The following is a 9,055-nucleotide window of genomic DNA, read 5'->3' on the forward strand; positions in this document are numbered from 1 at the left end:
AAAGAGTTGGGCCAGAAGTAGGTGGGGAGGGGGCTGGCCTAGCTGCCCAGCCGCACACCAAGACCATGCTCTGTGTGCCTGGGGTCTCCATGGATCCTGCTGAGATGTCTGGACCCACGTTCTGCCAGGGCCAGTGCATCGAGGCCCACCATGGTCCAGGGGTCTGCACACAGTGAAGGAAAGCAGTAGGGGTCTTGGGAGTGGCCGCCTGTTCTGGGACTTGGGCCCCCTTGAGTGAGACCTGAGGAATCGGCCAGAAGCCAGTGCCGCCCCAGATGCCGGCAGCACACTGGGCAGGAAGGGTTTGGGGGCTCCCATGGGCCCCACCCTCTGCCCTGCACCTGGCCATCCTGGGTGCCACATGGCACCGTGGTGTGGCCCTGCATGGTCAGCTGCCCAGAGACCATGTCCCGGCAGCTGGGAGCCTGGCACTAGAAGGGAGGATGTGTGTGCCAAGACAGGGCTGTTGGTAGTGCCCATGGCAGGGCTGTGTGCCCCCTCTGTCAGCGCCACTTACTCGAGGTATACCTGGAAGTTTCCAAAGCCTGGCCCAGGCGGAAGCCCAAGTGCTGGGGGCCTGCACCCTGAGCCAAGCTTGTCGGGGTCAGCTTGAGGCTCCTGGGCCTTTCTTGGGGGCTGAAGTGTGCTGCGGAGTTCTGGGAACTGTGTGGCCGCAGGCAACATTGCAGCCAGGGGCCTGCCAGTGGGCCTGGGCCCCCATGGAGACCTGGTGCTTGTTGCTGGCCTAGGCTGGCTCTGTACAACTGGGGACATCCCGAGGCAGGGCCGAGAGAGACCACCCAGCCCCAAGTCTGACCCCGTGGCAGGCTGTGGTACCTGTCAGATCAGCGGGAAGCCGGGGTCAGGAGTGGAGTGAAGGGTGGGCCCCGGGGCCTGGTGGCAACCACAGTGCCCCTGCTGTGACCTAACTGCCCTCGTGGAGGCCCACCCCCTTCTCACTTGCTGAAAAACATTTCATGACTTTGATCTAGAAGCTGAAAAGGTTCTTGCACCCACTGATCCAGCCCAAGTGTGTCATAGCTAAGCCTGGGTTGGATAGACAAGAGCCCGGAACTCTGGCCTGGTCTCTGCCCCAGCAGGTGGCAGGGGCCCACGTGGTGGGGACTGGCAGCTTGGACCCAAGCTGGTGCCTGGTGTTGGGCCATGGCCTTGTCAGTGGCATCATTCTCTGCTCCTGTGGGGCCGCAAGCCCTGGGACTCTCCCTGGTTTGTGGCGTTTGAAGGGACAACATGGCAAGGCCCTCAGCCCAGAAGTCAAGTGGACAGGGCTGTTGGGTCCAGAGACCTGCTCGCGGGCTCCTCTGGTTGCTGGGCTGGCTGAGGGGGCAGCGTGGGTCGCACAGACCCTCCATTCTGCCTGTTGGGACTGTCAGACCATGATTTTGTCAGATCAGCAGGAGGGGTGGGGAGGCCAGCTCTGCAGCTGCCCCCGAGCTACCCCCGGCTGGCGGTCTTCTCGCACCCAGCAGGGACTGTTGGTCAGTCTGGGTCTCGGCTCTACCCTTGGAAGCAGGGGAGGGGCAGCGGCAAACACATGAGCCAGGTGCGTGGTTCTCGGTGGTGCTGCCCGCTTGCCGAGGTGTGGGGTGCAGTCCTGCGCAGGGCACAGGCTGCCAAGTACCCCTGCTCTTCCCATCACTGCAGGGCCCAGGGCCTGTTGGGAAAGGGAAGCCAGGAGTGCCCTCCCTCGCCGTTGCAAGGTGTCCTTGAGCCCCCTGAGGGGTTCTGAGAGGTTGGTACCTCTCGGTAACACCCTCAGGGCCCACAGGCGGGTTGGTAGCTTTTCTCACACCTCTCCCCGCTCGCGCCGCTTGAGTTCCCTGGGGGAGTCATGGCAGCTCTGGCCCAGCCACAGCTACAGCTGCGTGGGGCTGGCGGCTTAGCCACAGGCGTCTGACACGCCTCCCCGCCGCGTCTGAGGTTTCTCGGCAGCCGCTCCGTCTTGCGGGTTTCCTGGGTGAGAGTGGCGTATGTTTCCATGCCTGTCAGACAGGAAGCCCCACCCTGGCGGTGCACCTGGGCGTCCTCCGCGGCGAGGCTTCTGGGTGCTGCTCTTGGAACCCAGGCCAGCGTGTTGCCCCTGCTTGTCCCCTGCACACTGCCTCCCATGTCTGCATCCCATGGGAGCTGGCCTCGGCCCAGCAGGTCCTTCTCTCCTGGCCTGGCTGTGGGACAGGGCGCCTGGCCCTCGTACCAGCATCAGGCCCGCAGGTGGTGTGCGTGTCCCCAAGTGGTGGCCTGTGGCTCACCTTCCTGCATACAGCTCCCAGCTGGGGCGCCAGCGTGGTCCCATCTGTCTGTGTCACCCCAAGTCTTTCCTGGTTCACTCCTGCCGAGAATACCAACCAGGGTTTTGTTGACACAGGTCGCCGAGCCTCCAGCCTCCGTAAGAGCCAAAACAGACGACGCCTCTTCCCAGTCCCCCGCGTCTTCCGACAAGGACAAGTCGTCCAGCTGGCTGCGAACACTGCCTGGCTCCTCCAACAAGGTGCCGGTCAGGCCCGCGGGGAGGGGGGTCCTGGGCCGCTCCCCAGTGGACTCTGCTGCTGGCCCTGCCACCAGCCTGGCCACAGGGACCCAGCCAGCTGCTCACACAGCAGCTCCTTCCCAACAGGGCCTCAGCTGTGTGCACCCTCGCCAGCGCCTCTCTGCGTTCCGACCCTGGTCCCCCGCAATCTCCAGTGAGAAGGAGCTGTCACCCCACCTGCCGGCCCTGATCCGAGACAGGTGACAGCTGCACCCCCACCCCCCCCGCCTGTCCCCAGGAGCCCCTCACCTCCTGGCCAAGGCACGGCATCAGGACGGAGCTGCCTGGACCTCTGTGGTTCTTGGGGGGCCTGCCTGGCAGGGTTCATGGTCACGGAAAGCTGTTCTCCGAGGGGTGTGCCCTGTGGTGGCTGCTGCATGCTGTGGCGGGTGGGCAGAACGCCATGCCAGCTCCTGCACCCCTGCAGCTTTTACTCCTACAAGAGCTTTGAGACTGCCGTGGCCCCCAACGTGGCCCTTGCGCCACCAGCCCCCAAGGTCGTGAGCAGCCCGCCGTGCACCATCGTGTCCCGGGTGCCAGAACCTCTCCCCACGGGCATCCAGCCACGGAAGCGAAAGCTGGCAGCGGATGCCCCTGGAGCCCCAGAGGTGCTGGCACCTGGCCCTGGCCCGGAGGAAGACAAGGACTCTGAGGCAGAGGTGGAAGTGGAGAGCAGAGAAGAATGTAAGTGTGCGTGGGCTAGCTGGGGCCAGAGGGTGGGGCTGTGCGGCTGGGCCTCCGTGGGCGCCCACTGACGGGCCCTGGGGGCGCGGGGCCGTGGGGCTGGGCCTCCGTGGGCGCCCGCTGACGGTCCCTGGGGGCGCGGGGCCGTGGGGCTGGGCCTCCGTGGGCGCCCGCTGACGGTCCCTGGGGGCGCGGGGCCGTGGGGCTGGGCCTCCGTGGGCGCCCGCTGACGGTCCCTGGGGGCGCGGGGCCGTGGGGCTGGGCCTCCGTGGGCGCCCGCTGACGGGCCCTGGGGGCGCGGGGCCGTGGGGCTGGGCCTCCGTGGGCGCCCGCTGACTTGCCCCCATCTCTGTCCTCAGTCACCTCCTCCCCGTCCTTTGCCTCGTCCAGCTCCGCCAAAGACCTGAGCTCCCCAGGCGTGCGTGCCCCACCCTCGGCTGTCCCAGACCCCGCTGCCCAGGCCGATACTCCGAGCGGGCTGGAGGCGGAGCTGGAGCACCTGCGACAGGCCCTGGAGGGCGGCCTGGACACTAGGGAGGCCAAGGAGAAGTTCCTGCACGAGGTGGTCAAGATGCGCGTGAAGCAAGAGGAGAAGCTGAGCGCCGCCCTGCAGGCCAAGCGGAGCCTGCACCAGGTGAGGCCGTGCGTGCGCTGCCGGGTGTGCACAGGGAATGGGGATGAGTGTGCACCGTGTGTGCGCCCCCACGGGTGTGTGTTGCCTCCAAGGTCCTGCACCAGGTGAGGCCGTGCGTGCGCTGCCGGGTGTGCACAGGGGAGCGGGGGTGAGTGTGCACCGTGTGTGCGCCCCCACGGGTGTGTGCTGCCTCCAAGGTCCTGCTGTCTGCGCAGCCTGGTGCCTCCCTTACAGCTTTTTTTTTTTTAATTTATTATGTGTTTGAAGAGCTGAGTTACATAGAGAAGGAAAAACAGATCCACCACGCACAGATGGGTGACAGGCAGCGTGGTGCTAGACCACAGCCACGAGCCCCGTCTGGGACCCCCTCGTGGAGTGGCAGCAGTGACAGTAATGCAAACGCTCGGGCCATCCGTCCTCCACCGCCTCCCCAAGCCACGAGCAGGAAGCTGGGTGGCAAGTGGAGCAGCCGGGACTCAAACCGGCGCCACGGGTAGTGGCTTCATCCCAGCGCTGACTGTTCTGTTTTGTTCTGCCATGAGAAGGAGAGCCCAGGGGCCTTCAGGGGCTTCATTCTCGCCTGGCGGCTCTCGCATGTCTGTGGCCTGAGTGGATTATGGCTGACCGGAGAGGCAGGGTGTACGCCTGCGCTACTATGCCCGTGCAGGACAAATCTGGGCCCGTGGGGCAGCTGACAGCCCAAAGCTGGGGCCTCCCTGCAGAGCATGGGGCTGGTGGGCACAGGAGGCCGGGTACTGAGCCCACCGCACGCCCCCCGTCCCCAGGAGCTGGAGTTCCTGCGCGTGGCCAAGAAGGAGAAGCTGCGGGAGGCCACGGAGGCCAAGCGCAGCTTGCGGAAGGAGATTGAGCGGCTCCGCGCCGAGAACGAGAAGAAGATGAAGGAGGCCACCGAGGTGCGCCTGCGCCTCAAGCGGGAGCTGGAGCAGGCGCGGCAGGCCCGGGTATGCGACCAGGGCTGCGAGGCCGGCCGCCTGCGCGCCAAGTACTCGGCCCAGGTAGGCGGCGGGCCGCAGCAGCTGTGGGGTGTGCTGGGCCGCAGGTGGCTGAGCCTGGGACCCTGCTGTCTCCTCCACCCAGGGCCTGTGGGGACCAGGGTGGCCCCAGTAACTTGGCCCTGCTGGTTGATTTGCACAGGGCCAGGCCCGGGAGGGTGCTGGGGCTGGTGAGTGACAGCACGGCAGAGGCGGGCGCGGGGCTCGCCCGGCGGGGCCTGACCGGCACGTCCTTTCAGATCGAGGACCTGCAGGTGAAGCTGCAGCATGCCGAGGCCGACCGCGAGCAGCTGCGGGCCGACCTGCTGCGGGAGCGTGAGGCCCGCGAGCACCTGGAGAAGGTGGTGAAGGGGCTGCAGGAGCAGCTGTGGCCCCGGCCCGAGCACACGGCCGGTGAGGGCACTGCCGAGCTGGAACCCTAACGGCCGCAGCCCGGGCCTGCCCACCGGCGCGCGGCAGCCGCCAGCACACGTCTCACTGTGCCTCCCTGCGCGGTGTCAGCAGCCACATGCTGGCGGGGCCACTGTCCAGGGACCGGCTCCCGTGGCAGCTCGTGGCTGCTGCTCCGCTTGCTAGAACATTCTAACATTTACACTTTTGTTATAAGCTATTTAAACCAATATGGAGACTTGATACTCAGAAAACCAACCTTTTTTAATGACCGACTTTTCAAAGCCTCAACACATGACGCCATCCGAGACCCGGGGCAGCACCGCCTGCCCGCCGGGAAGCCATCTCCACCCCTCGGTGCCCACGGCGGCAGTGGACAGCACAGATGTCCTCAGAGTCTATTTTTTCAGCCCCGGGACCTGACTCCCTCGCTGCCGCCAGGAGTGGGGGGGGAGCACCGCGTGCGAGATGAGCCCACACTGCCCGTCTGACGCCCCCAGCCAGGGCACCAGGAAGGGCAGGCCCAGGCGCTGTGCACGGACCGTCCCTCGGCCTCCTCGGCCCCGGGGCCCATCCGCCGCCCGCAGGCACTGACCTGCGCCCGGTGGGGGGGCCTGGCCGGCCGGGCCCACCCTCAGCCCCTGAGCCCCATGCCTGTGGCACCTCCCCCTTGAGGTCTGAGGCTGCAGCGTCGGAACAAAACGCAGCATCCCATCCCGTGTGCGCGTGCGTGCGTCCGTCCGTTCATGTAACCGTGACCGTGTACCTAGAACTGCACTTTGTCCCCGCCCTGCTCCCGTCCCTGGTGAGCCGAGGTTTTCCCCGACGGAGCAGCCCGACCCTCAGTGCTGCTCAGGCCCTCTGGTGCTCGCAACAGGGAGTCCCACGGAACGGAGACGCCGCGCTGGACCGAGGGGGTCGCTCTGTGCCTTCCAGCATCTTGTACAGCCCACCCTGACGCGTCTTACGCCCCCGGCACCCCGTCTCCAGAAGCGATGGAACCTGCCAGAATGAGTTAGTGCATTTATTCCAGATAATCTCGTTTACTCGCGACTGTTTATGCAAATCATAGAAGGTTTCTGACGCCCAAGCTTGAAGAACGACTCTGCGGTGGACGAGAGGCGGCCACCAGCCCGTGATCGAGGTATTTATTAACGGAAGGAAAGTCTTCATTCGAACCCGTAACCACAAACTGTGGCCGCCGACCCTTAGCCAGGCGGTACCGCCTGCAAGTCGCCCCAGCCCCTGCCAAGTGCCATGCTAAGGGGCATGGCCTGTGCACCCCCGGGGCAGGTCCACCCTGGGCATTAGCTCGTGGACGCCCCCTGCCCTGTGTTGCCACGTGTCTTTTCCATCACTTTCTGGAGGGAAACCAAATGGTTTTGTCAGAGCCAAGCTAATGTGTCGGCCTCGTGTGGCTTCTGTGTCACCAAGCCTGAGACGGCAAGGGCCAGCCCGGCTGCCAGTCCCCTCGCTCCGCAGGGAGAAGCCGGGGGTGGAGCCTCTCCTGGCCCCACTGGGCTCTGGCCCAGCGCCCCAGCCCGGCCCTGGAAGCTGAGGCGGGCAGGCTCCCTTCACCAGCAGCTCGGTCCCGCTGGGCCGTGTACCCCTGAGGCCTGGATGCCCACCCACCCTGGGCTGGGCTCCTGTTCTCCGGGCATCTTTGCGCCCTGGCTCCTTCCCGGTGCCTGTGGGGCCGGGGCCGGGCATCCCCCCCCCGGCAGGCTGTTGACTCCCGTCTAGGACCCTCCACCAGACGCCGTCCGTCCAGTGTCCGTCCCGTTGTTTTCTCTGCCAGGAGAGAGAAGGTATTTTACGAAGGGAAAACCAACAGCAATAACGTTGCTATCTCGAGCAGCTAAGCGCCACTAACTGCCGCGGCCAGGCGAGGACCGCTGTGCGCATCCCCTCCGCGACGCCGTTGTATCATAGTGGACATGCTGGCCCTCCTCCCCGTGCCCATCCTGTTTTCTGGGTTTTAATAAGGACATGCTCCGCGGGGGCCAGAGAAGCGCCCACTGCCGGCCCGATCCTGTCCATTACCGCCCGCTGGGCTGGGGCGGGGCCGCTTCCGTTCTTGCTTTAAGTCAGGAGTCACAAATGACTTTTTTTTTTTCAATTAAGGAAAAAAAGAAAAGCCACTTCGACCTTTCTAGCCCCGGCCACCCCGCACCCCCGCCACCTTTGCTGCTGCTACGATACATGCTTCCTCGGCTACTCGAGAACTATTTTTATGTAATTAATGTACGCTTTCTCGTTTATAAATGCCTGATTTCAACAGATCCAGCCGCCTCTGTGTGCCAAGGGACCCGGAGCCGGGCCTGTGGGTGTCCCCTCCATGGATACCACTTCGGGGGGCCCTTGAGGTCCTGCACCCAGCGTGCTGTCCTGGCCTCTTCGGGGAGTGGGTCCTTGGGGCCCCTTGCGTCACAGCAGGACACCCTGTGTGCTGCTCACCCCCTGGAAGATCCCAAACCCAGGGCCAGAGGGGGGCTCGCTCACAAGCAGCCCCCTCCCCGGGAACCCCAGGGTAGAGTGAAGTGTGCTGGTCGGGGGGTGTCTGTATCAGCAGGGTCCCCTCCCACTCCTGTTACTAACCGGTCCAGCTGCCCACCTCCGAGCCCTCAGGCTGATGTTTGCATTACCAGCCGCCCCACACCCGTCCCCGTGGGTCTCGACCACGCCCCTCCCCCATGCACCTGCCTGAGGTCCTGTGGTCAGGGGCTGACAGCAGCCACCAGACGCTTCCTCAGGGGGGCGGTGACAGACCAGCAGGGGTTACGGGGCCAGCCACGTTCCCAACCTGGCCCAGGCCTGGCCTTCCACACCCCGGGGTCTGCCTGTCCAGGTGTCAGAAAGCCTGCATCAGGTCCTGCTGTACAGGACATGGCTGTGGGGAAGGGCAGGGAGGCCCCCTCTGCCATTTGGGAACTGGATGCCTGCCCACCCCTGCCACCCCGTGGTCCTGTGACGCACATGGCCATCTGTGCCCAGCCCTGGAGCAGGTGGCCCCACCGCGGGTGGGCACAGCGGCCTGTGTGGGGCCAGGTATCCTGCCATGCTAAGCCTCAGCCCGCGTGACCAGGAAGCTGGGCCCTGGCCTTGTCACTCCTTTAACAGTGGGCCTGGAGGAACCTGGGCTGGGGGCTGAGCCCACCAGCCCTGCCGAGGCCCGCTTGGGGTACCAGCCTGGTCAGCACGCTCAGGACTCTGGGGGAGGCCAGGCAGGGGCACCCCAGCTTCTGCTATGGTCCAGAGCTGGGACGGCCCTGTTGGCCTTGGGCAGTCTTCCTGGGTGCCAGCGTGTGACTGCACGTGTGTGCAGGTGCGTGGGTAGGAACTGGACAGCAGAGCTGCCGTGTGCGCACCAGTGGGTGGGAGGGAGCCAGCCACTGCCAGGCCCTGATGCCCCCATACGCCTTCCCCCCACCCTGCCTCCTGAGCCCCAGCCTCTAAGGAGAAGGTCCACGGGGTCATGTTGGGGGGGCCTCCAGCCAAGCCCCTCCCCACCCCTACTGCCTTCACCAGAACCCTCGGGCCCCACCACCCCAGCCCCTGCCAGCCCCTGCCAGGTCACCCCGCTTGGCCCCGGCCCTGTTGCAGGACTCATAGGCCGGAAGGAGGGGCTCCACTGCCAGGCCTGGGGCGGGCTTCTGGGGCTGAGGGTACCAGAGGGCCCCCACCAACCCGGCCTTACGAGTCACCCCAGAGAAACCCTACCGGTGAAGGGGAGGGTGGCGACACCCCCGAATCACCTGCCTCGGCCCGCACTGCCCAGGGCGCGGC

General features: G+C 65.7%; 1 protein-coding gene across 1 annotated transcript in view; it reads left to right on the plus strand.

Moving 5' to 3' along the window:
- Positions 1-6,414, plus strand: part of SKI (SKI proto-oncogene) — a 39,952-nt gene extending 33,538 nt beyond the window's left edge. The window contains exons 2-7 of the mRNA XM_004596156.3: positions 2,387-2,509; positions 2,636-2,748; positions 2,976-3,232; positions 3,592-3,866; positions 4,652-4,882; positions 5,119-6,414. Coding sequence (XP_004596213.3) covers positions 2,387-2,509; positions 2,636-2,748; positions 2,976-3,232; positions 3,592-3,866; positions 4,652-4,882; positions 5,119-5,301 — 1,182 coding nt within the window. The 3' untranslated portion in view covers positions 5,302-6,414. The remainder of the gene's footprint in view (positions 1-2,386; positions 2,510-2,635; positions 2,749-2,975; positions 3,233-3,591; positions 3,867-4,651; positions 4,883-5,118) is intronic.
- Positions 6,415-9,055: the final 2,641 nt, after the last annotated feature.

This window comes from Ochotona princeps, chromosome 2 (assembly GCF_030435755.1).
Source record: "Ochotona princeps isolate mOchPri1 chromosome 2, mOchPri1.hap1, whole genome shotgun sequence".
NCBI lineage: Eukaryota > Metazoa > Chordata > Mammalia > Lagomorpha > Ochotonidae > Ochotona > Ochotona princeps.